The sequence below is a fragment of the Puma concolor genome, chromosome B1 (genome assembly GCF_028749965.1).
Source record: "Puma concolor isolate L17-30 chromosome B1, mPumCon1.1.hap2, whole genome shotgun sequence".
Lineage (NCBI taxonomy): Eukaryota > Metazoa > Chordata > Mammalia > Carnivora > Felidae > Puma > Puma concolor.
The window spans coordinates 75,018,923-75,046,121 of NC_141670.1; the positions used below are offsets into that span (position 1 = coordinate 75,018,923).

At 42.7% G+C, this 27,199-nt stretch overlaps 1 protein-coding gene across 8 annotated transcripts in view; it reads right to left on the reverse strand.

Annotated features, from left to right (window-relative positions):
• The window catches only part of TRIM2 (tripartite motif containing 2), a 163,924-nt gene that overhangs the window by 107,972 nt on the left and 28,753 nt on the right, over positions 1-27,199 (reverse strand). The window contains exon 1 of one of the 8 annotated variants that reach the window (XM_086704074.1): positions 14,082-14,224. The exons of 3 other annotated variants lie outside the window; for them this stretch is intronic. Coding sequence is in view for 3 of the 5 variants with exons in the window: in XM_086704066.1 (XP_086560192.1) it covers positions 14,082-14,111 (30 nt within the window). In the remaining 2 variants the exon portion in view is untranslated. Of the gene's footprint in view, positions 1-14,081; positions 14,225-27,199 lie in introns of those variants that run through there. 4 more of the 8 variants (XM_086704066.1, XM_025921392.2, XM_086704075.1 and 1 more) reach the window with 4 other exon arrangements.

A 27,199-nucleotide genomic window follows, 5' to 3' on the forward strand; every position in this document is an offset into this window, starting at 1 on the left:
GAACTCACCCACTTTTTCAAGGAGTAGGAGTGGCTTTATGGAAAAGGTAGGGAGAGCTAGGCTTTGCTTAAAAACTTAGGACCTCTAAGCCTAATCTCTGTTCCCCAGTAGCTCCCACACTAGTTGGGAAGAAAATCACATGTACAAGCAGCTGTAATTCAAGACCATATGTGATAAAACGGATTTGGAAGTCACAGAAAAGTGAGAGATCATTTCCTACTAGAGTAACCATACCTTATGGAATGGTAGGCTTGGGCCTTAAGAGATGAAATGGATTTATTAAAATGCATATTTCAGATAAAAAGCAATTAGATGCCCTAGAAAATTTGGAAAACTCAGAAAAGCATTCAGAATAAAATAGAAATCTATCTGTAGATAAATACAGATAAATACATTGCAAGACATACAATATGCTTAATATATATTTGAATATGAATAGAATTAGTAAATGACATTACCATTTATTGCCCCCCTTTTATTCCCTTTTGCTTTTTTTACTATATATATAAATTTTAGAAACTGTTTTTATTTATTTATTTATTTATTTATTTATTTATTTACTTATGTATTTATTTTTTAGTGCTATTTTTATTTTTGAGAGAGAGAAAGAGCATGAGCAGGGGAGGGGCAGAGAGAGAGGGAGACACAGAATCTGAAGCAGGTGCCAGGCTCTGAGCTGTCAGCACACAGCCTGATGCGGGCTTGAACTCACTAACTGCAAGATCATGACCTGAGCTGAAGTTGGACACTTAACCGACTGAGCCACCCAGGTGCCCTGAGAAATTGTTTTTAAAAAACACATCCTATAGGGGTGCCTGACTGGCTCAGTCAGTGGAGCATGTGACTCTCGATCTTGGGGTTGTGGGTTTTAGCCCCACATTGGGTGTAGATATTACTTAAAAATAAAATATTTAGGGGCACTTGGGTGGCTCAGTCCATTCAGTGACAGACTCTTAATTTTGGCTCAGGTCATGATCTCACAGTTTGTGAGACAGAGCCCCATGTAGGGCTCTGAGCTGACAGGTGTGGAGCCTGCTTGGGATTCTCTCTCTCTCTCTCTCTCTCTCTCTCTCTCTCTCTGCCCCTCCTCTGCTCGTTCTCTCTCTCTCTCTCTCAAAATAAATAAACATTAAAAATAGTAACAAAATAAAATCTTAGAAAATAAAAAGAAAATAAAAAAATAAAAATTTAAAAAGAACATATCCTATAAAATTCATTTTATATCAGTAAAATGATTAGAAAACACATTTTTAAACAACTAAGAGTATGCCATTGATATATCATTCATGCCATCAGTTTCCACAGTGTTCACATTTAGACTGTTTCTAAACTTACAACTATTATAAATAAAACTTCAATGAAATTGCTAAATGCAAACTTTGTCCACATCTCCATATTTTCAGGATAGACTCCTGTAAGTGGAATTATGAAGTCAAGGTGTATTAACATTTCTAGTGCTCACAAGAGAGTAAAACATTGCACAATTACTTTCTTGAAAAGTTATACCAATTTACATTCCCATTAGCAATGTATGAAATTGAAATACACACCTTCACCAACAGTGTTACTTTAAAATATTTACTAATCCAATAAAGAGAAAATAGTAAGTCATTGTTTTTAATTTTGTATTTATTTGTTAATATAGTATTATATGTCAATTATACTTCAATTAAAAATAAAAAATTTTAATTTATATTTATTTGATCACTAGTGATGTGAAACATTTTAAATATGATCATTTCATTAATATTTCCTTTAAGTTTCCACTTCATGTTCTTTGCCTATTTTAGGGGGGAACTTGGAGAGAATCTGCAGTTCTCTCAACAATCTCGGCTTTCCCATGCTTATCACTGTGTAAGCATCTGCCATGGTAAGTGTGATCTCATTCATTCACTTTCCTCTCTCTCTCTCTCTCTTTCCCTCCCTCTGCCCCATCTCTCCTCCCTGATACCACCCCTCCAAGACAGCCCCTAAACATAGCCAACTATTTCATCTGGTGCTCAAAGAAAACGTGGTCTGTTGCAACACTAGAGGACAAACTGGTGGTATGGAGACCATACGTCCAGATTGTCAAGGGCCATTTAGTCACTGAGCCTCTCTTGTTAAGTACTGACTTTAGAACCTAACCTCCCTCTCTGATGTAAGATTAAACCCCACAGCGTTCCTCTATTGATTTCCTAAGTTTCAAGTGAACCGTACATTCCTGCCTTCCTGCTGTCTGTTCCTGCTGGGCCTGGCATGGCTTTTCTTACACTTTCCCTAGACCAAATCCTGCCTGTCACGGATTAGGAAGCTCAAATAGTGGCCCTTGGAGGAAAGTCATCTCTTCCTCTGAATCCCATAGCACACTGAATTTCACTTATAGGATTTCTAACATCCCAAATGTTCTGGTTATGTGTGCATGCAATTCATCTACTTCCTTACTTTATAAACTCCTTGAAGAGTCTACTTGAGTGGGGTCTATGTCTTGTTTATGTCTGGATTCTCATATACAGTTAGCAGAGACCCAAAAATGTTTTACAAACTTAAAAATTGAATGTCACTTAACAGAAACACTAAGGGAAAGAGGGCTACTTCGAAAGGGAAAACAAACCTTAATTTTAATTGTATAGACTGTGGTAATATTACAGACTCAATCGTGTCCTCCCTACTCCAAATTCATACATCGAAGCCCTAACCTCCATATTAGGATATTTGGGGATAGGGCCCTCGGGGAAATAATTAAGGTTAAATGAAGTCACAAGGATGGGACTCTAATCCAATAGGATTAGTGTCTTTACAGGAAGAGGAAGGGACACAGAGCTCTCTCCACTCGTGTGCACAGTAAAAAGGCCATGTGAGGACACAACTGCTGTCTTCAAACCTAGACTAGATTCCTCACCAGAACCTGACCATGCAGGTAGCTAGATCTTAGACTTCCAGCTTTCAGAACTCTGAGAAAATAAATTTCTGTTGTTTAAACCACCCAGTCTGTGGCATTTTGTTACGGCAGGCTGAACTGACTAATACAGAGGTATGTTAAGATGTTAGGTAAGATGTTAGGTAGAAATGGAAGAGGAGCTCCTGGGTGGCTCAGTCGGTTAACTGTCCAACTTCAGCTCAGATCATGATCTCGCAGGTTCGTGAGTTTGAGACCCGCATCAGGCTGTGTGCTGACAGCTCAGAGCCTGGAGCCTGCTTCGGATTCTGTGTCTCCCCCCCCCCCCCCACCTCTGCTCCTTCCCCACTCACACTCTGTCTCCTCTCCCTCCTCTCTTAAAAATAAACATTGGGGCGCCTGGGTGGCGCAGTCGGTTAAGCGTCCGACTTCAGCCAGGTCACGATCTCGCGGTCCGTGAGTTCGAGCCCCGCGTCAGGCTCTGGGCTGATGGCTCAGAGCCTGGAGCCTGTTTCCGATTCTGTGTCTCCCTCTCTCTCTGCCCCTCCCCCGTTCATGCTCTGTTTCTCTCTGTCCCAAAAATAAATAAATGTTGAAAAGAAAAATTTAAAAAAAAAAAAAATAAAAAAAAAAATAAACATTAAAAAACAGCCTAAACAAAAGAATATTCGTAACCTCATCAAAGAACTCACAGAATCTCACGGTGAGGTCATTTGGGGTGTAGTAAATAAAGGAAGAATTGGGAAGCATGTCTCTTTTTGTCTTGTCATAAAGGCACAAGATACCCTCTCGTTCTGCATCTGCTTAAATCCCCTGTGGCAGGCGAATGAAAACTGATAAAAATTACAACTGGTGTCCAGGGACTAAGAAACTGAATGGGGCTAAACAATTCACTTTAGATCAAATATAAAATCAGCAGAGGGAAATAAGCACTAAAATAATATTTCAAAACAGTTGGGAATCTGACAAGGAAATTGTTACTGGCTTCCATGAGAGTAAGAGCATACTCTCTTACCAAGTTTTCATGATGATATATTGACCTTCTTGAGCTGATGCATTAGCCATGGAAAGATGTTCCTGAGTCTCCAGGGACATTACTCAGCAGGGGCATCAGGCCCCATCACAGAACCATGCACGACTTCAAAACCAAGTATTAAGGAAAACCATGTTAGAAAGCCGAGACGGAAAGAGAATAATTCTCTCTGGGGCCTTAATAATTGTTCTCAGGTCCTTGCCAAAAACTCACTCATCCTAAATTCTGCATATTTTAAATACCTGTCATGTTTTTGAAGCTTCAAACAAAATCTTACTTGGACAAAACAAAAACAACAAAAAGAAGCAAAGGGCTTTTTTAGAACCATACTTCTTAGGACTATTGTAATTCAGTGTCTTTTCAATATTTGCATTAGTGATTAGGAAAAAAGAAACCATGAAAATGTTTCCTTAAAAATGTCCTTTTATCCAACATGAGGAGAAAATATGGTGACAATTCATTTTCTTATTCTTTACAATAGATTTCAAAGCATTCTGTGCCTAACATCCAAAATATACATATTTGATACATAGATTCTTGTTTTAAAATTAAACTTTTAATAAGTATAAATTACAAACGGGAAAGTGCACAAGTCCTAAGGCAACAGCTGAATGAATTATCACAAAGGAACCACAAGAGGGTGAGCACCATCCAGATCAAGAAATAGATTATTATCAGATGCCCCTTTCCAGATGCAGTTTTGAGCTAGATACATTTTTTCACAAAACTATTATTAACTATAGTAAGTGCCTAGATCAGCCCACAAAAGCTTAAAAGGTTTATGAAAACATTGTCCAGGGGCTAGAGGGCCATCTCCATTCACCAGGGCCTTATCTAACTTCGATTCCTTAATCAATTGCACAGTGTTCATGGGAACACAAATTAGCATAGCCACCCAGTGTTACTGGAAATGAGTTTAAGGGTATGTCTCCAGATCCTTAAAAATATTCATGTGTTAAGGCCCTAGTCGTCCCAGCTTACAATGTTTTCCTCGAAGCAGTATCAGAGGTGTGATCAGAGTAATTGTCCAGACAGCATCACTGTCCAGGGCAGTAGCTCTGGAATAGCTCTATTACTTCCTAACTATACAATCTGGGACACAATATTGAACCAACTGCTCTGTGCCTTGCTTTCCTCATCTGTTAAATGGTAGTAATAGTAGGTTGTTACGAAGAGTTGCATAAAGAGCTTGAAACAGTGCCTGTCACACAGCAAGTTAACATTTGTTAAGAACTATTAGTTATGATTACAAAACCATTCATCATAGCATTATCTATAATAGAAAGAACTTTGAAAGAAGTTAAATGACCGGGAATAGGGGAATGAATGCATACACTCTTGTGCATCCATCCAAAAAAATATAATGCACCCCTGGGGGTATGGTGTAGGGGGTTAAAACCACAGGCTCTGGAGAGCGAATGCCAGCCTGCCCCTAACCAGCTGTGGGACCTTGGAGAACTTTCTTAACTCTCTGAGCCTCAGTTTCCTCATGTGAAAATAGAGAGTAAGAGTACCTATCTTGGGAGCATTAACTGGCTCATAAACATAAAGCACTTAGAACAGTCCCTGGTATACAGTCAGTGCCTTAAGCAGTGTTAGTCCTCTCCATTTTAAGTTGAAGTGCTGTAGCCTGATTGCCTGGTGACACATCACAGGCACAAAGCTTTCCAGTCACCCGCTGAGAAAGTACGTGCTCTGGGAGGAGAAGGTGAATGGAACAAAACCTAAATCCCTCCTGGAATTGATAGAGGGACTTACAGACACAAGCCTAGGCCTGGAGGCTACGTGCACAATTACCACGTGAAGGAACTGGAAAGAACTGTTCCACGGGCAGCACCAGAACGCACTGCTTTGACTAAAAGAAAAAAAAAAGTTCCCCAAACAAAAACTCCCACCACCACAGCAACAAATGAGTTGCGGGGGGCGGGGAGTCGAAATGGTTTTCCTAATCTCCAGCCCTCCCACCACTTCTTTTCTTCTCCCTGCCCCTCTTCTCTACTTGCTTTGGGCTTTCCAGGGACTGACGGAGAGGGAATAGAGATTTACAGCCACTCAGGGAGGAGGCCTGCACAGATTCCACAGAAATAACTGGGGGCTGCTCAAAAGTGACCCTCACCCCACTTTTAAAGCTGTCAGTGTGAGTGTGGACACAAGCCGGACATGCTTTCGTCCTAAAGGAGCAGTTTTACATCCAGCCTTGGAAATTCACATGTTATTGAGACATTCCTCTGATGCGGTAACCCCGATTCCTGGATAGGACAAAGGCCAGCAGTCACCAAGCCTTATTCCACCCCGACTTCATGTCCCCTTGCTATCAGCGGGAAGGGAGCTTCCCACTGGAGGCCAGTGTTCCCTGAATACCCCTGGACAGCAATGGGGAAGGCTGGGCGGCTGCCATTGCCCCATCCAGCCCTCCAGTAACAGCTCCGACAATGACACCCCTTGGTTCCTTACATGCGTTGAGTGTGGGAAGAGAGCTGCTTTGTTCAGGCCTTGTCACTATCTTTCCTTGCCACAGTTCCAACTAGGCTTCTGGGGCTTGTAGAGTCACGGCTACCTTATAGGGTCTTTCCATTTTCTTTTTGTAATGGACCAGCATTCATTGATATTTATGCTGTGCCCCTAGCATGCCCAGACCACAGAGAGTCTCCAGAAGACACGATAGTTCTCCTCGCTGAGGGGATAAAGGGGCCACATTTGTAAAAACAAAACAAAACAAGAAACACTGATCACCGCTGTGTTTTTGTTGTTAAAAATGCTCTTAAAATAGAATCATCCAGTTAAGAGTGCAGGTCAGGGATCAAATGTCTTGAGAACCTTAGTTCTTGTTGCTTGGTCCCCAGTGGAAGAACCTGTATGTCAGTGACATATTAAATAGATTTAGCTCTTCTGGGTGTCCCTGGAAATGCAATTATTGCCAGTTGCTGGTGAGGCACCTGAGGGCTCTAGAAGGAGCCAGCGTGGCAGATTTCGTGGGACTTGTGCCTTTTGCTTAAAGCTCCTGTATTTAAAATTAATTCATCCCGGGGCACGTGGATGGCTCAGTCGGTTAAGTATCTGGCTCTTGATTTCGGTTCAGGTCATGATCTCACAGTTCATGACTTCAAGCCCTGAGTTAGACTCTGTGCTGACAGTGCAGAACCTGCTTGGGATTCTCTCTCTCTCCCTCTCTCTCTGCCCCCCCCCCCAATAAATAAAATAAAACTTTAAAAAATTACATTAAATTAAATTAAGTCATCCAGGGGTGTCTGGCTAGCTCAGTTGGTAGAACATGTGATTCTTGATCTCAGGGTTGTAAGTTCGAGTCCCATGTTAGGTGTAGAGACTACTTAAAAACAGTATCTTTAAGAATAAAAAGTAAAAAAATAAAATTAAGTCATCCAATGTTGCAACTGGGAAGACCTTGAGAAACTATGATTTGAAGTTATCTTGGAAAACACACAGTGCTCTTTGTGGCATATAGTTCTGTGGTCAGGTTACAGCTTTAAACTTCAGTTTAAACTGTGTTTTAACCCTCTGGGAAGAGCAGACAGGTTGGGGGAAGGAAGTTCCCAGGCAGTGAGAACTCCATCCTTGGAGGGTCCCCCGTGGGATCCCAGTTAGGATATATTTATTTAGCTCTTTAACACTTCAACGAACACACATTGGAAACTGCCAGCCCTGAGTTTACACTGAGGCTTTAAGGGTGCTGCAGATTTAAATGTTTTCCTCCTACATACCCCTTAAGGAATATGCAGCACTTTCCGAGTTAGATCCAGACTGGTGTCAAGGAGCATAGCTGATATTTGTAAAGTCAGGGGCTGGCCCTTTGGCCCCTTGTGGTTTCTAGAGTCAACTGTTTGAATAATGTCACTGAAGTTCTATTTGCACAACAGCTGCAAAATGTGAAGTGTGCCTTTCCCTGAGTGTCAACTTGTCAGGTACGGGGCTAGAAAGTGCAGACTGAGAAGAATAAACACACCTGGTAGTTAAAGACCTACAAACCAGGAACCGTTCTCCTTGAAAAGCTGAACAGGACTGCAGGTGTGACAAGGGACAGGGTTCCCAGCAGGTGCCACTTGAGGTGAGATATGTGTGTCTAAATGGCTCCCGGGGTTCCCCAGAGCATGCAATCCCAGATTCACCCTCCATCTTAGGGGTCCCTTTAACATCCTAGATGACAAAATAGCACGCCTATTAAGTGTATACATGATGGTGTGAATGTGCCGCATTTGAAAATTTAAGGAGACAGAAAGATACATGGAATATAAGGGATTATGAATGAAATTGGTGTTCCACCACTCCACTTACAGAAGTCACCATGCTCTCTATTCCTTAGCCATCTGCAGGGGCTAAGCCTTCTAAACTTACACACGTCAGCTTACGGTGTGGATATATTCTTCACTCCCCACTAGTGCCCCAGATTTGCTCCCAGCTCCAAACCTTGCCTTGCAGGTTCACGCTTCTGTAACTTACAGAACATTTAAATGCTCTCTGCTTGGCACCCTGTAGAGCATCATCTAGAAACTTCCATCAGAATGAATGAAATGATCTATCTGTGAGGGAAAAGGGATGCCTCCATGACAAATACTATGGAGGGCATTCTCCATGTTCTAGCCTTTCTTCTTCTTCTTCTTCTTCTTCTTCTTCTTTTTAATGTTTATTTATTTATATTGAGTGAGAGAGAGAGAGAGAGAGTGCAAACTCAAGTGCGGGAAGAGAAAAGAAGGAGGGGGAAGGAGAGAATCCCAAGCAGGCTCGGTGCTGTCAGCACAGAGCCTGATGTGGGGCAAGATCTCACAAACTGCAAGATCATGACCTGAGCTAAAATCAAGAGTCAGACTCTCGGGGCACCTGGGTGGCGCAGTCGGTTGGGCGTCCGACTTCAGCCAGGTCACGATCTCGCGGTCCGTGAGTTCGAGCCCCGCGTCAGGCTCTGGGCTGATGGCTCAGAGCCTGGAGCCTGTTTCCGACTCTGTGTCTCCCTTTCTCTCTCTGCCCCTCCCCCGTTCATGCTCTGTCTCTCTCTGTCCCAAAAATAAATAAACGTTGAAAAAAAAAATTTTAAAAAAAAGAGTCAGACTCTCAATTGACTGAGCCACCCAAGCGCCCCTCTTCTTCTTTTTTTTTATTTAAAATTTTTTTCTAATGTTTTTATTTATTTTTGAGACAGAGACAGACAGAGCATGAGCAGGGGAGGGGCAGAGAGACAGGGAGACACAGAATCTGAAACAGGCTCCAGGTGCCAAGCTATCAGCACAGAGTCTGATGTGGGGCTCGAACTCACGGACTGTGAGATCATGAACTGAGCTGAAGTTGGACGCTAACTGACTGAGCCACGCAGGCACCCCCTTCTTCTTCTTCTTTTTTTTTTAATGTTTATTTATTTTTGAGAGAGAGTGTGAGCAGGGGAGAGGCAGAGAAAGAGGTGGACAGAGGATCCAAAGCGGGCTCTGTGCTCATACTCACGAACCATGAGATCATGACCTGAGCCAAAGACAGTTGCTTAACTGACTGAGCCACCCAGATGCCCCTATCCTTTCAATCCTCATAAAAGCCCAATAAGGTAGATGTGATTATTATTCCCATGTTCAGGTGAGGAAAAGGAGACCTGGAGAGGTTAAGGAACTTCCCAAAGTCTTCATTAGTCACTGGAAACCAGTAGATCTGTGATTGAAGTTCAGCTCTGTTTAAGCTATGTTCTGGTCTTTTTTTTAATTAATTAGTTTGTTTATTCTGAGAGAGAGTGTGTGTGAGCAGGGAAGGGGCAGAGAGAGAGAGAGAGAGAGAGAGAGAGAGAGAGAATCCAAAGCACCCAGGCACCTCAAGCTACGTTCTGGTCTTGATGCATGTATGGGATATTCTTTTTTTTTTAATTTTTTTTAATGTTTATTTATTTTTGAGACAGAGGCAGAGCATGAACGGGGGAGGGTCAGAGAGAGGGAGACACAGAATCCAAAGCAGGCTCCAGGCTCTGGGCTGTCAGCACAGAGCCTGACGCGGGGCTCGAGCTCACAGACCGTGAGATCATGACCTGAGCTGAAGTTGGACGCCCAACCGACTGAGCCACCCAGAACATCCCCTGGGATATTCTACTTTTCATAAAACTTACCATGAAAATTTTTAACAAACAGACATAGACATGATAGCACAATGGATCCCTGAATATTCCGTGCTCAAGATTAAACAACTGTCGAGACCTTGCCACACCTGCTTCATCCTTGTAAGACAATTCTCTTTGGCTCCATTTCCTGTCAGTTCCATCTCACCCAGGACCACTCATTCGCTCACATGCTGGGTTTCAACCAGACCAAACAACTGGTTGTTCCCTGAATCCTGTCCCCTGCACCTGGACCTTTGCACATGCTGATTCCCTTGACTCAATGGCTTCCAACCCTGGCACACTGCTATCCACAAGAACCGCCACTGACCAGCTGAATCAGAAACTGCTGACACCAGTCGCCCTTGCCTCCAACTCCATTTGGGCCAGTCTTCCGCAGTCTTCCAGGTTCCCTCACTTCTAGTATCATCCTTTCCTCCACAGAGCTCTCACTGATGTCCCAAGTCTGGCTAAGGGTGCTCCCTCCCCCAGCACCTTGTATATATATCTGTTGTAACTCTGCCCCAGTGGAGTTCTTCAACAGACTGTGACTTCCTCTAGGGCCAACACCATGGTTTTGAGCTCTGTATCCCCAGAGACTAGCATATGGTAACTAGTGATCAGTAAATGTTTGAGTGAGGAAGGGAGGAAGAGGAAGAAAGCAGACGGAGAGAGAGGAATGAACATGATGCCATCTGTGTTCCTAGCCCTGCAGGTCTCTGAATATGAGGAGCCCCCAGCACCACTTCTGTGAGCATCTAGCCTAACAAGAGCTGCCACCAGGGTACAGATGCTGTGTGGGTCTTACAACAGCCAGAGGGTGGGCAGAGAATAAGAAAATGTGAGACTAGCACTTGTGACCACGCACCCGGAGCAGTGGATTTTCCTTTCTCTCTCTCTCTCTTTTTTTTTAAAGAATTTTAAAAAGTTTATTTATTTTGAGAGAGAGAGAGAAAGTGCAAGTGAGGAAGGGGCAGAGAGAGAGGCAGAGCAAGAGAATCCCAAGCGGGCTCTGCACCACTAGTGCAGAGCCCAATGCAGGGCTTGAACTCATGAATCATGAGATCATGATCTGAGCCAAATTCACCGACTGAGCCACCCAGGTGCCCCAGAGCTATTCTTTTCTAGCTGTCTCCAATGTTTGCCTCTAGAAAACAGTGTCTATTTAACTCATTTTCTAATTATCTTCAAACATCCAAAGGATCACCTAAGAAATGTGTACCTGCCTGTTGTATAAAATAACAGACTTGAATGTGTTACCTCCTGAGAAAATAAGAAGCATATTTTTCAAGTCACATGGTCATGATGGTCCAGTGACACAGACATCGTCGCCCCCACCACCTAGCTGGGGAAGCAGACGCTTAGAGCGAAAGAGGCACCTTTCCCAAGATTATACAAGTAATAAGGTGAGGCTTCAGCCAGGTGTATCTGAATCAAAGGTTTTTCTTTCAACCCCTGTCTTCTTGAGTGCCTGCTTCTGTGTGTTGTCCTTCTTGGGGCACCACACCATGCAGCACGGACCCACCCGTGTGGCAGGGCCAGGCCCCAAATGCCTCCCCTAAGCTGGCCCTTCCTGGCTGTTAACTCAGTGGGGCTAGACCGTTATGCTTCGGCACTCTTACCCATTTAAAGGAAGTTGTTCTTGGCTTTCCCTCCCAATTGCCAATTAGCTTCACGGGAGGCCACATTTTGGTGGCCGTGACTAGATGAATTCCTGAAAAGCTATGAATATAAGTGCCAGCTATATTCCACAGGAAATCCTCACTTCCTAACACAAGCTTATATACTGTATACTTCCTAGTGACTCACAATTCAGGTCACTTACTGGCTGTGTGACTTTATGCAAGTTACTTACCCTCTCTGCCTCAGTTCCCTTCTCTGTAAAATGAGGACCATTAAGGTCCTTGCTGAGGACTTTAAGGATTTGGTGAGGACTGAGTGAGATAAAGGCTTAGCACATAGTAAGTGTTCAATAAATGGTAGCTGTCATAACCATTAATATTGCCATTGTCATAGCATTTCATCCATATATGCTTGTTTTGTTTTGTTTTTATTTCTTGGGCCCATGAGAAGCATCCTCAGTATGTAAAAGCTCTAGAAGAACATTATTTGTTATTGTAAATCTCCTACGTTAACATTAGTTTATGTAAATTCTGCACCTGAAATTCCAGGAGCCTGGCCTGCCCACATGCTGATAGAAGCTAGAGAGGAGCTGTCTTTGTGCCTTGCGGGGTCTCCTGGAATTCACCCCATCTTCCCTCTCACCAGGCCTCTTCTTTGTTCTTCCTCATTTTGCTGTCTTGCCATGTGGGGGTGCTTGTCCAGTGGGAATGGAGAACACTCCACTGTGAAGGAGGCCAGGGTTTATGTGGCTTGAGGCAGCCCTGTCCTCTCCCTGCTGAGCCTCCACTCCCCTGGGCTGGCAGTCAGAAGTTCTGTCCCTTCACAAACCACCCACAGGACAACTCATCCCCCTTTCCTGGGCTCTCAGTTCACTGAAGGAGACCATGGTTTCACTTAGAAACCACTTGGTAGGGGCACCTAGGGGGGCTCAGCCGGTCCAGTGAAGGGTCAGACTTCAGCTCAGGTCATGATCTCACTGTTTGTGAGTTCCAGCCTCTCATCAGGCTCTCTGCTGTCAATGCAGAGCCTACTTCGCATCCTTTGTTTCCCTCTGTCTGCCCCTTCCCCACTTGCTCTCTCTCTCAAAATAAATAAATATTAAAAAAAAGAAGAAGAAAGAAAAAAGAAAGAAAAAGATATCACCTGGTATTTTCATATACTGAGCTGAAACATTCAGGTTGCTTTGAGTCAAATTCACTTAAAAAACAGCCTCTGCATCTGACTTCATTCCTCCAGGAGCCCCAAAACATGTCTTTAATGCAGTGTATCTAAATAATAAATACAAATTCTGGGGATGCAGAGAGGCGGGAAGATTTATAAAGCACTAGATGTCTGAAAGTCCCATGATTCACCTTTATTTTCTCTAAAAGTTAAACCCCACTTCTTCAGTTTTTCAGGCTCTTGTCTGTATCAAACACTGATGGTGAGATCACTGATTTCACAGCGTGAGGTTCAACAGAAAGGACAGGACAAAATTCCCCGATCAGAGCTTCCATAGGTGATTTTCCATTCAGCAGCAGGCAGTTGTTCCCAAAGCAATTCCCAAGGCTCCAGCTGTTCTAGCCCCTCCCCGTCATGGGCCGAAACACAGCACACCCCCTCCCTGGCCTCCTGAGCCCCCCTGAGCCATGAAGGGGGTCTTAGCACTAAAAGGGGCATCTGGGCTGATGAAACCCGGCACAAAGACTGGAGTCCAAGCAGTTTTCCACGCTCACTCATTTGCTTCCAAGCCAGAAACCAGAAAGAACCCCCAGATGGGCTGGCTAAGCCCATTTCAGGCTCCCCCCCTCTCACATGGCGTCTTCTGGCTCCACTGACTTCTCTCTTGGGTTGTCAAGGACAAATGCTCTAATTGCCTGGGGCTATTCCTTCATTCCTGAGCCCCGCTGCAGACGGCCATAGTACCCTTTGAATACTTTTATGGGCAGTAAAACTTTACAGCCTGCCAGCTCTCAACTGTTCCCACATTTCTGAATAGAACTATTTATGACATACAAGACTACTATGGTTTGCCCTTTGAGAATACCAGCAGATATTAGACCCCTTCAAACAGGGTCCACGGAGTTACATGGGCTAACAGCTGGCTTACAGAAACCCCACAGTGGCAGGGCCAGGCTCCTAACTGAACTCTTCAGTTAGGAAATAAAACAGCCTCTGAGTCTCACAACATCGCTGAAGCAGCCGTGGGCTTTGCCTCTTCATGTTGCTTTGCTGTCAAACCCATTTGCGTCTCTTCCCCACTTTTTGGCTTCTCTGCGCACTTCTTGCCTGGGTTGACCAGGATCACTATGAGCTTTGTCAGCAAGTCTCGGAGAAATGATCTTCTCCTTCCGTTGTTAGCAGGCCAAAAATGAACACCAAGAGAAAGCTAGCAACTCAGTCACAACTTGTTTCTCTCAAACAGTGCCCAGGATTAATAAGCAGCAAGCCCAGAAAAAGCAGCATCATACACTCAGAATCATCCTTACCCGTGTTCCATAATGGCTACTCCTGTGCATCAGAGACTGGCCCCAGCCTCCTCGGATGTGGGGACTCAGCTCTCTGCAGCCCACGGACAATTGGGCCCATTATAGTCATCAGGCTGCTGAGTTAAAGGGTGGCCCTTACAAAAATATAAACAGCTTGTCAGCACAAGCCAAAGGGGCGGGGCTGCAGTATCAGGGGACAATGGGAGCCAATGGTCAGCCTCTCTGGGCTCTGTTAGCTTAAGATATTATGTTTCATTCTGAAGTCGGGGAAACTGAGAATCTGAGAGAGAGTCCAATAGAAAGGGCCAAGTCCTCATCTTTATAGCCCAGCAGCAGGAAAGGAGTCCGAGTTGAAAAGTTTAATTACTGCCTGCAGACCAATTTCAAGGAAGAGTCTGTATGCCTCACAAGTAATAATATACATTTTAAAAGTCACAAACATTGTGTTGTATTAGCCGTCTTCCTTCTTCTGGTGGTAATAAATGTACTGTTTATTGAGGTGGATAGGAGTTTTCGAACCAAAGAACAAAGTCCCAGGAAGGTGAATTTACGATATACTTATTTTGTTGAATCAAGTGTAGGATAAGAAGCATTCGTTACCTCTACAGAGAAAATGTTGGATTTGAGTGGTAGGTCTTCAAGAATCCAGAGAAATAGGCTCATTTTAATCCCCAAATATAAACGGCTCACAGTCATTTCTTAAGTGCTCACTTAATCATATGCAAACAAAGCAGAAGTTAGTTCAGTGTATTTGGAAGAAGAAGGCAGGATAGCTACGGCTTTTTTCTCTCTCTGGATCTTAACTAAATTCTGCTTTTTTTTTTTTTTTAATGTTTATTTTTGAGAGAGAGAAAGACAGCATGAATGGGGAAGGGGCAGAGAGACAGAGAGGGAGACATAGAATCTGAAGCAGGCTCCAGGCTCTGAGCTCTCAGCACAGAGCCCGACTCAGGGTTCGAACCCATAAACTGTGAGATCTTGACCTGAGCTGAAGTCAGATGCTTAACTGACTGAGCCACCTAGGCACCCCTCTAAATTCTGCTGTTAGACGCTTAACTGACTGAGCCACCTAGGCGCCCCTCTAAATTCTGCTCTTAAAGCAATACTATGCCTGCTGAACCTTTCAATGCCCTACAATAATAACCAAGAACAAGAAAATAAACTGTGGCTTTTTTTCTTCATATGATTTCTAAATAATACACTGAGGTAAAAATAAAGTTAAGAGCTATTTGCTTGATTTGTGGCATTACATAAATTATAGCCATACAAACTTTGAGAAAAGTACAGTCATTACCATTTGGAACGGTCTCATTATTTATATAGGGAAGCATAGTAGCTATCAAAATGAACTAGCAAAGAAACAGAAAAATGTTGAAATATACTTACTTTCCACAAACTCTGTATTAAGCCCTTCTGATTTCAACCATAAAAATAATAATCAAAAGGCACTGTCCTTTCTAGTCTATGTTAGTTTAAAAATATTTATGATCCTGCCACTGATACTGAATTAGTATTAAAGTAAGAGTCCTCTCGTGGTTCTTCCAAATAGTGTACGAAGCTGCTTCTGATTCTTTTTTTTTTTTTTTTAACGTTTTATTTATTTTTGAGACAGAGAGAGACAGAGCATGAACGGGGGAGGGGCAGAGAGAGAGGGAAACACAGAATCGGGGGAGGGGCAGAGAGAGGGAAACACAGAATCGGAAGCAGGCTCCAGGCTCTGAGCCATCAGCCCAGAGCCCGACGCGGGGCTCGAACTCACAGACTGCCAGATCGTGACCTGAGCTGAAATCGGCCGCTTAACCGACTGAGCCACCCAGGCGCCCCTGATTCTTCTCTTCTAATGATTCCAAAGGAGCTGTTGGATCTGTACTCACATGGCTCTTGACTTTAAAGTACAGGTTACCTTCTGGAAAAGGTCTTGTTTTCCTCTAAAGCATTAAGATCCTGTCATAAAAAACAAAAACAAAAACAAAAAAAAACCCCTCTAGGCTCTGTTCACTAAAAGCATGAACAGCAAAAGAAAAAATAGATAAGCTGGACTTCATTGAAATTGAAAACTTTTTTTATATCAAAAGACATTATCAAGAAAGTGAAAAGGCAACCTATCGAGTAGGAAGACCTATCTGCAAATCATACATCTGAGAAGGGTCTAGTATCAAGAATATATAAAGAACTCTTATGACTCAACAACAAAAAGATAAAAAAAACTTTTTAAATAGACAAAGGTCTTGAATAGACATTTCTCTAAAAATGATATAAAATGGCCAACAAGCATGTGAAAAGATAGATATTCAGTATCATTAGTCATTAGGGAAATGCAAGTCAAAACACAACCACTGGGATAGGTATAAAAAAAAAGGAAAAAGAAAAAGTGTTAAAAAGGATGAGGCAAAAGTAGAACTCCCATATATTGCTAGTGGGGATGTAAAATGGTTCAGCTGATATGGAGAGCACCGCAGGTGTTCAAAAGGTCAACTGTAGGATTACCATACGACCCAGCAATTCCACTCCTGGGAATATACCCAAAAGGACCCAAAACAGGGTTGAAAAAAAAAGATTGAAAAGGATTAACATTACTCAAACAATGACACGTCCGCTCATGTTTATAGCGGCATTATTTACAATAGCCAAAAGGCGGAAACAACCTAAATGTTTATCAACAGGTTAACAGATAAACAAACCTTGGTACACACTTGCAGTGGAATAATACTCAGCCAGAGAAAGGAGCACAGCACCGATATCTACTACAACACAGATGAACTGCAAGAAATTTTTGCTGAGTGAAAAAAAACAGATGTATAAGGTCGCATATTATATGATTCCATTTATACGAAAAATCCAGAATAGATAAATCCTTAGAGCCAAAAGGCAGATCGGTGGTTGCTGGGGATTGATGGAGGGGCGGGGGCAGCAGTGGGAATAGGGAGAAACTGCTTAATGGATGCAGGCGTTATTCTGGAACTAAATGGAGGTAGTGTTTGTATAACATTGTGAATATACTATGTACAACTGAATTGTTCACTTTAAAATGGCTAATTTTGTCGTTTTTCATTTTTTAAGCTTCTGGGTTCAACAGGATCCTTCCTTATAAAGGCATCCCATAAGTTTACTAAAGGTTTTTTTTTTTTTTTAAGATTTATTCAATCCATTCATTCATTCATTTAATATTTATGCATTGTTCAGGATCTGTGAAGCCCCAGATACTGTGGGGCAGCTGGGTGCCAGGAGACCCACTTGCACCTTCTCTATCGAAGGTGTGAAAGAGCAGGACCATCTGATGGGGAAGGACAGTGGTAAGCAGAGTGAGCAAATTCATGTTTGGTGAATGGCCGCTGCATGCCAGCTCATCTCTCGCTTGATCCCATTTTACTATTCAAAACCACCTGGAGGGGTCGTGGTAGGAATTATTATTCCTATTTTATTGTTACAGAAACAGAAGCAGAGAGTTTAATTAACTTTCCAAAGTCACCCAGCCTGTAAGCGATGAAGCCAGGTCCTTTCTCTTCCACCATGAGCAGAGATGTGTGGAGGACTGAATCTGTTGGGAAAAAGATGTTTTCCAATGCAAATGAATGAATGAATGAATGAATGAATGACTAAAACTTATTAAGAAGCGCTTTTTTAGTTTATTTTTATTTGTTTTGAGAGACAGAAAGTATGAGTAGAGGAGGGGCAGAGAGAGAGAGGGAGAGAGAGAATCCCAAACAGGCTCCACACTGTCAGCACAGAGCCCAGCACGGGGCTTGAACTCACAAACGGGGAGATCATGACCTCCCAGTGCCGAAATCAAGAGTCAGACGCTTAACTGACTGAGCCACCCAGGCGCCCCTATTAAGAAGCATTTTTGATGTCAAAAAGAGCAGTTAGGCTCTTTTTCTAGTGAGATAAAGACACAAGCCAGAGGAAAAAAACAAAACCAGTTGTCAGACTTAACTCAGAAAGTTTCATTTTCAGAAAACAACCATGGAACTTTAGAGATTTTTCTAAGTAACCTGACCAGACACCCTCATTTTTCAGAAGAGAAATCTGATGCTCTGCAAAATTAAATGACATTCCCAGAGTTATGTGGCAAAATAGTAGCAAAACCAGGGCCAGGATTCAGGTGTCCGAACTCCTAATCCAGGGTTCTTTCTACTATGCCATATACAAAACTTAAGAAACCGATCCCATCATAAATATGGAGAACAAACTGAGGGTTGCTGGAGGGTTGTGGGAGGGGGGATGAGCTAAATGGGTAAGGGACATTAAGGAATCTACTCCTGAAATCATTGTTTCACTATATGCTAACTAATTTGGATGTAAATTAAAAAAAAAAATTTTTTTTAATGTTTATTCATTTTTGAGACAGAGAGAGACAGAGCATGAACGGGGGAGGGTCAGAGAGAGGGAGACACAGAATCTGAAACAGGCTCCAGGCTGTCAGCACAGAGCCCGACGCGGGGCTCGAACCCACAGACCGCGAGATCACGACCTGAGCCGAAGTCGGTCGCCCAACCGACCGAGCCACCCAGGCGCCCCTGGATGTAAATTTTAAAAATAAGAAATAAGATTAAAAAATTTTTTTTTAATTAAAAAAAAGAAACCGATCCCAGATTAATCTTCTGAGTAGATCTCAAATTCTCTACCTCTCCACATTATCAGTAGACAAAATTCCTATTCTCTATAAACTCTGAGTGTGATGACCTGAAGAATATGTTTGACATTCTTAGTGAGTTTACTATTTCTTTCATCATAAATTTTGTTAAAATCCAATAAGGAAGAGAGAGATTCACAAGTTGTAATTGGGGAAGGACTATATTTAAACTCAGATCATTTACACACAGGTAAATCTCTTGGAAAGTTGGAACAGGAAATGAACTGAGAACAGGAGGATGAGGAGGCTTTGAAAACATAAAAGACTTTTCCAGGAATCATCAAGAAAATGCATCAAGACATAGGACTGAAACTCTGACTAAGCTGTTCCACACATCTCTGACCATCACATTCTCTGGCATTGGTCTATTGCTATTATTAAAAATAATACCCAAAATAATTACAGAGGGAGATGGACATTCTTTTAAAAGTTGGGGAGATGACATCACTACTTTCTAAATTTCAAACCATTAGATTATGCAATTCAGAAAATTGCTACATGCCCTTTGAGAATGCCCATCATCCAATTAAAATGTTGCCCTTGATCTGCCACAGCTACCTCTTAGTCACCCACCTCTTGGCAACCTGAAGCTTCAATTTCCCATAAGCAGAGCTCACCCACCCTTCAAGAGCTGCAGCCCCAATTAACTGACCTACTTCAACATCCCACAGTGCACTCATTATCAAGCCCCTGATTTGCCAACATACAAAACACTATACTGAAGGAAAAATATTTAATTGTCTGCTGATACTTTTTAAGAAGCGATATCCACATAATACTAGATTCTCATGCTAAGAGGTCATGTAATAATATGGTTAATGGAATTGGGTGAAATCACAACAGAAGCTGCTTGGATAGTATATAGATGAATGGTCAGACCCCTGAAGGCTTCTCAGATGATTCTAGAAATAACTAACTTCAAGACCTAAATAACATATTTTAAACATCCTTTACTTTCTTTTTTAAGGAAATGAAAGGGATGCCTGGGCAATATAGCTTCATAAAGACGGGAAACTGAAAATTTAACCATCAATGACACTGAAGGACTTTGTAGATAGAAAGAATGAAAAGTACAATCTTTCTTGACTTTGACAAGGTTTTTGATTTTGCTCTGCTTAGCTGTTCCTCAATGCATTAAAAATTATGGATAAAAATCACTTACTCTTAGGTCTGCCCACAACCTGTTAAAGAAATGAAAAGTTCTAAACACATCCCATTAAACTTCCATTATCTTCAAATGCATTCATTCTTTGTAGATGAGGAAATTTATAAATAATTATTATGGATGCTCCATGTTTGTTATTCTATATGATTTCTTTGTACCTCCCTGAGAAAAGCAGTGATGGTAAGGCTTAAAGTCAACTGTCATAAGAATTTGAGCCGTGAAATAGACTCTGCTAACCAAACATCAGCATAAATGTTCTTCCCTTTTTCTGACTATGCCTATGGATTTTTACAAGCCTCCTATAGTCTTTTGCTCTGCCCCTATATGACGGATGGCCCACATTTGCAAAATGATGCCCAAAGTTAGGCTGTAAGAGCAATAAACTGACTTATATAGTGGCCCAAGCAATGGTGTTGGGCTCATTTGCCCATCACCCAGCTCGTGGAGCTAAACCATGACAGGCTTCAACACCACAAGTTTTCAATTAGTTGGTGAAGACCGTGAAGGGATTTGCTGAAAACCTAGTTCAGAATTGATCCCAGGACTCCTGTTTCCCCTTCCTGCATGAGGAAACCAGAGTCTCTGGCCCTGGAGGTTTCTTGGGGCTTGCGGTAGATTGAATTGTGGCCCCCCAGAACAGATGTCCACCTAGAACCTCAAAACATGACCTTATTTGGAATAAAGGTCTTTGCAGATATAATTAAGGTAAGGGTCTTAAAATGAGATCATCCTGGATTAGGACCCTTTCTCTTAATTTGCTTGTCTAGAATTTTATGTAAGTGGAATCATACAGAATATACTTTTTATTTGGCTTCTGTCTTAGTTTGTTCATGATGTTATAACAAAATATCATACTGAGTAACATATAAACAACAGAAATTTATTTCTTACAGTTCTGGAGGCTGGAAGTCCAAGATCAGTGGGCTAGCATAAGTGAGGGCACTCTTCCAGGTTGTAGACTTCTCAATGGGTCCTTACATGGAAGGGCCAAAGGAGCTCTCTTGGGTCTCTTTTATAAGAGCACTAATCTCACTCATAAGGGATCTATCCTCATGACCTAATCACCTACAAAGGCCCCACCTCCTAATACCATCACTTTGGGCGTCAGGATTTGAACATATATATGGGGGGAGGGGTGTGGTACACAAACATTCAGACCATAGCAGCTTCTTTTATTCCATATTTTTAACGTTTATTTATTTTTGAGACAGAGAGAGACAGAGCATGAACGGGGGAGGGTCACAGAGAGGGAGACACAGAATCCGAAACAGGCTCCAGGCTCTGAGCTGTCAGCACAGAGCCCGACGCGGGACTCGAACTCACGGACCGCGAGATCATGACCTGAGCCGAAGTCGGCCGCTTAACCGACTGAGCCACCCAGGTGCCCCTATTCCATATTTTTAAAAGATTCATCCATGTTTTGGGGCATATCACTAGTTCATTCTTTTTTATTGCTGAGCCGTGTTTCATTACATGGACATACCACAATTTGTTCATCCACTTACTTCTTACAGGAGTTTTAATCAATAAATTGATTTGATATTCCAAGATTAGGGGAGAGGTGAGAGAACATGAATGATAACTTCTCAGAATCTAGATTTTCCTCTTTCTTTCCTCCTTTATGGCCTCCCCACCTCACCTGCAAAGTCCCCTCCTAGGCTTAGGCCCATACCCATCGTTCTTTTCCCAGCCCTCATTTGCTGGAACCCATTGGCCCAATGTTGGCCCTCTGCTCCTGAATCCCAAGCTGGAGTGAAGAATCCCTTTGGGGCACTAGTCGAAGCCTAAGTCAGTTCCTTCAGGCTTCTTGTCAGCCTCTCCCAGTGCCTGCGCTTCTCCTGGGTCCCCCACACCTCTGATCTCACTTCCATGTCCCTCATTTTCCTTTGTCTCTTTGGAGTCTCTGCCTTCTACTCTCCTATACTTGGAGGTGACCCATTGTGTCTTCTCCACTGTCCGTGCTCCATTCACCTTGCCCAGAAATCACTGTATGGTTGGCCCCAGCCCAAATCTGTTCAATCCTGGGCTTCTGCCAAATATATTCCAGTTATTTAATTAAGGGAGGCAGCATGGTAGTGTTTGAGAGCACAGACTTTGGAACAGGCTGACACATACCAGCTGTGATTTAGCACTGTCCCTCTATTTCTTCATCCACAGTTGAGGGCAACAGTCCTGCCTCATAGGACTGTCATGAGGATTAAATTAAATATCATAGTAAGCATCGGGGCGCCTGGGTGGCGCAGTCGGTTAAGTGTCCGACTTCAGCCAGGTCACGATCTCGCGGTCCGGGAGTTCGAGCCCCGCGTCAGGCTCTGGGCTGATGGCTCGGAGCCTGGAGCCTGTTTCCGATTCTGTGTCTCCCTCTCTCTCTGCCCCTCCCCCGTTCATGCTCTGTCTCTCTATGTCCCAAAAATAAATAAAAACGTTGAAAAAAAATTAAAAAAAAAAAAAAAAAGAAATATACAGAGAGACCCCAGTTTACTTTAAAAAAAAAAATATATATCATAGTAAGCATTATATACGTGTTCCATAAAATACATACACATAAACGTTCAAGTACTCTTTCTCACCACAAAGAATTCTACTCGTACTCATAGATTTATTCATTTGAAGATTATTTATTGAGGATTTCTCTGTGCCAGGAACTCTTCTCAAAATGGGGGAATAAAGCAGTGAATGTAACATACACAAATTATATTCTACTAGGGCAGGCAGATAATACAGAAATTAACAATTCCAAGTACAGACCATGTCTGTTAAGTGCCATGGGGAAATACAGAGTAGTTTAAAAGCAGGATTGGGGGGTGCCTGGGTGGCTCAGTCGGTTAAGCAGCCGACTGCAGCTCAGGTCACGATCTCGCAATCTGTGAGTTCAAGCCCCGTGTTGGGCTCTGTGCTGACAGCTCGGAGCCTGGAGCCTGCTTCCGATTCTGTGTCTCCCTCTCTCTCTGACCCTGCCCCGTTCATACTCTGTCTCTCTGTCTGAAAAATAAATAAACTTAAAAAAAAAAATTTTTTTTTTAAATAAATAAATAAAAGCAGGATTGGGAATTTCCATGAATGGGTCTAAGTGGGCTGAGCTGAGTTAAAAGTTGCAGTCAGGGTGATCAGGAAAGGCCTTGCTGAAGGCACCCTCTGAGAACAGACCTGAATGCTCTCAGGGAATGTGCCATAGGCCCATCTGGGGAAAGAACAAGTTTCTTCCTCGGGGGTAGAAACAATGAGTGCAAAGGCCCAGAGGCCCCTGCCGCCTGCTGTTCAGTGGCTATTGTAGATTGGCTGACTGGATGGACATACTATGTTGAACTTTCATTAATTTCACTAATGCTATTTTCAGTTAGAATCCCTTGACCTTGATGTATGTTTTGTTTTTGTTTTTGTTTTTGTTTTTCACTCAAAATGTCTAGAGATGGATACTCTGGCTGTGAATTTACAGCCTTAACACTTTTTAAAATACATATACAATGCTGGTTATAGTGGAATCCAAATGAAATGAGTTGGCCTCATCCTACTTTGTTTAGACAGTCATCATGATGCTGGGATGCTTGGGGAGAAGCAGGCACTAAGAATCACCTTCCTTGCCCTCAGGGCTTCACTGAGAGACTGGCCACTTAGATCCAAGCTTAGCTTACAAAAGGGGATTTGCAGAATGCTGAGAGGCTTAGCAGAGAGCAATCGAGATAGTAAAAGAATCGGAAAATACACCCAGAGGAGATATTTTAGGAACTGAGCAAGGAATTATTTACTTTGAAGAAGAGATGCTTATAGGTTCCTTTCCTCTGAGAACAAACTGGAAGAAAATAGGCTTAACTTGTAGCATGATGACTTTACAGATGTTTGTAAAAAACAAAACCAGGGGCACCTGGGTGGCTCAGTTGGTTAAGCATCCAACTCTTGATTTCAGCTCAGGTCATGATCTCATGGTTCATGAGTTCGAGCCCAACATTGGGCTCTGCACTGACAGAGTAGAGCCTCTTGGGATCCTCTCTCTCCCTCTCTTTCTGCCCCTCCCCTGTTCACACTCTCTCAAAATAAATAAATAAACTTAAAAAAAAAACAAAACAAAACCAGATCTTCCTTATAGGAAGCCCTGTTAAAGAGTGTAGATTGTTTGACTCCTAGACCCTGAAATTATTGAAAGGAAGAGGAATATGAAAGAAAAATTCCCCACCTGTAATTTTTAACCTTGTTGTCCCTTTGTTTCTAAAACTATGTCATCATCAAGCAAACCAGTTGCTAAAAAAAATAAAAACTGGGGCACCTGGGTGGCTCAGTCATTTGAGTGTCCCACTCATGATTTCGGATCAGGTTATGATTCCAAGGTCATGGGATAGAACCTTGCATTGGGCTCCACGATGAGCGTTGAGCCTGTTTAAGATTCTCTTTCTCTCTCTCCCCCACTCTGCCCGTCTCCCCTTCTCACCCACTCACTCTCTCTCTAATAAAAAAAATCCAAAAAATAAGAAGCTTAGCTAACATCTTCCTAGAATTCTGCCTAATGGCTTTCCAATTCACAGGGTTTTCTCCTTTTCTGGAATGGCCCAAGGGGGGCTGGCCTTTCTCTGCCTTTGGATGGAATCTCAGGCACTTCCCCAGTAACTTTTTCAGTTACTCTTAGGTAATCAAGTCTTCTGAGCACTTTCAATACTAGAAACAATCTCATTTCATTAATTTGAATGTCTCATTAAAAAATGGGGTGCGTGGGTGGCTCAGTCAGTTAGGTGTCTGACTTCGGCTCGGTCATGAACTCACAGTTCGTGGGTTCGAGCCCCGCATTGGGCTCTATGCTGACAGCTCAGAGTCTGGAGCCTGCTTTGGATTCTGTGTCTCCCTCTCTCTCTGACCCTCCCTCACTCACACTCTGGGTCTCTCTCTCTCTCAAAAATAAATAAACATTAAAAAAAAATTTTTTTAATAAAAATAAAAAAAAATAATACTCCACAACTGGAAAAAAAAGAAAACCCAAATGTCCATCAATAGGTGAATGGACAATAAACTACAATATACCCATTTAATACAGCACTATTCAGGAATAGAAAGGAGCAAACTGCTGATACACACAACATGGACAGGTCTCAGAAACTTTACACTGAGTGAATGAAGCCATCTCTCATTCTCTCTCTAAAATTTAAAAAAAAAAAAAACCCTTCCAATATAATAATAACTCTAACCTCCTACTTTTATTTAGAGCTTCTCCCTCCCCAAGTTCTTTTATGCTTTCACCCTGGAAACCCGAAGTGGAGCTATGAGGGAAGGTTGGATTTTTTTAAAATTTTTTTTAACATTTATTTATTTTTGAGACAGAGAGAGACAGAGCATGAATGGGGCAGGGTCAGAGAGAGGGAGACACAGAATCTGAAACAGGCTCCAGGCTCTGAACCATCAGCCCAGAGCCCGACGCGGGGCTCGAACTCACGGACCGCGAGATCGTGACCTGAGCCGAAGTCGCACGTTCAACCGACTGAGCCACCCAGGCGCCCGGAAGGTTGGATTTTGTTCTTTCTTCTAAGCTCTACTTCTTCCTCCCATAGTTTATGTTTCTGACTTTCCAGGTTTGGCCTAAAGAGGGAGAACTAGGAAAAGATGGCCATAGTCTTTGGGTACAGACATAATAGGACATTCGTACACCTGGGACTTGGCCGATGCCTGAAGCTGGTGCTCAGTCTCCTGGAGAGCTTTTATGGGGTCTTGGAGATTGCTCTGTGGCGAACCCCAGATGAAATTCCCAAGATGTGGCTGACATTTCTCCAGCTGACATTGAGCCTCAGGGCTTTATCATGCAGGGTGTACCTCACACAGACTCTACCTTCGTCAAGGCTCAGTCACTCTTCCACACAGCCCTCCTGGCAAGGCCCTCTAGAAATGACTCCTCAGTGGACCCTCAGCAAAGGTGGGCTTGGAGCACAGGAAAACTGCATTCTTGCCCCCACCACTGGGGGCAGCAGTGACCAGCAATGCAGCCTTCCTCTCTCTGTTCTCAAACCAGTCCTTATGCTCTCACGACCCTTGGGATGAGTGTCAAGCTCATCCTTCGTCACTTGGTTTCAGGTGGGGACGAAGCACCCCCTCCCTCCACCATGGGGTGGGGTGGGACCAGAAGCTCACACACTGACAACCCCTCCAAAGATCCAGAGAAAGCCTTAATTAGGTGATGGGCCTAGGGTCACGAAAGTCACTGGCTGCCCCCTTAGTAAGTCCTTCACAGTGGACTTAACTCACTTTGACTCCTGAGTGTAGACGACATCTACTAATTTTTCTTGACTTTTGGGGCCCCTGTTTACATTGGTACAGAAGCATTCAGTTTTAGAATTCCAATTACATTTTTATGATTTTTGAGGGTAAATACCTACAAATAAATTGATACTTTCATGAAAATATTGCTCAAACATTCTGAAATTCAAATTTATCAAATCTATGACATGGTAATAGATCCTCAATTAGAGTTATCTTCATATAGAATTTTCTCTTCACAAACAGCATGTTTTACAAGCACCATTTGAATTTTTGATATGGGAAAAAAAAATTAAGTACAAAAAAAAGCCTTTATACTATTTTGTGACAAAGGGATCTTATTTGAATCTATTGCTTTTTCTGGAAAGTACCAATAAATGTAATGTTACTAATCTACAGGCAACTTTGACAATTTGTGCTATCTTTAGTCCAGCTTCCCTGAATAGGCAAAAGTTGTTTTCTCATTCTTTCCCTTCTGGTCAATTCTCAAGGTCTGGACGAACAGGCTCTTTTGATATGAAGAAGACAAGTAGTAGACACAGTGTGGCTTTAATCCAGTCAGAGGACATGGAAGAATGGCCCAGGCCAGGTAAAGCTGTTCCTCCCCTTTCAGGAACTTGGCAGCTGAGACAATACTTGAAAAGCAGCCCTCAGGTGAGCCCGGCTGGCATCTTAGGTTCTGTGTAATTCTAGAAGATTCTGCTCTGGGCTGTCCCTTGAGCCCCCAAAAGAATTCCTTCCTTAGCAACAAAGCATGAGAACAAGGCCCTTCCAGTTTCTTTTACAGGTTTTATGAAGATGAAATGGCTCCAATTTTTAAAGATTCACCTGAGGTTTAAGCAGTATTTCCTAGAAAGTCTCTTAAAACTCTCCATATTTCTTCTGTTTTTTAAAAATGCACAAAATTCTGAAGATAGTCACATCTCATCTTTAATCTCCAGTTTGTTAGCTTCACTGAATCACAGAATTGTTAGAGCCAAATGTAACCTAAGAGCTTATTACGTCATAGATAGGTAAACCATGACCCAAGGAAGTGAAGTGACCCAGTTCCCACCACCCAGACCAGACTCCGGACTCACCCTCAGGCTC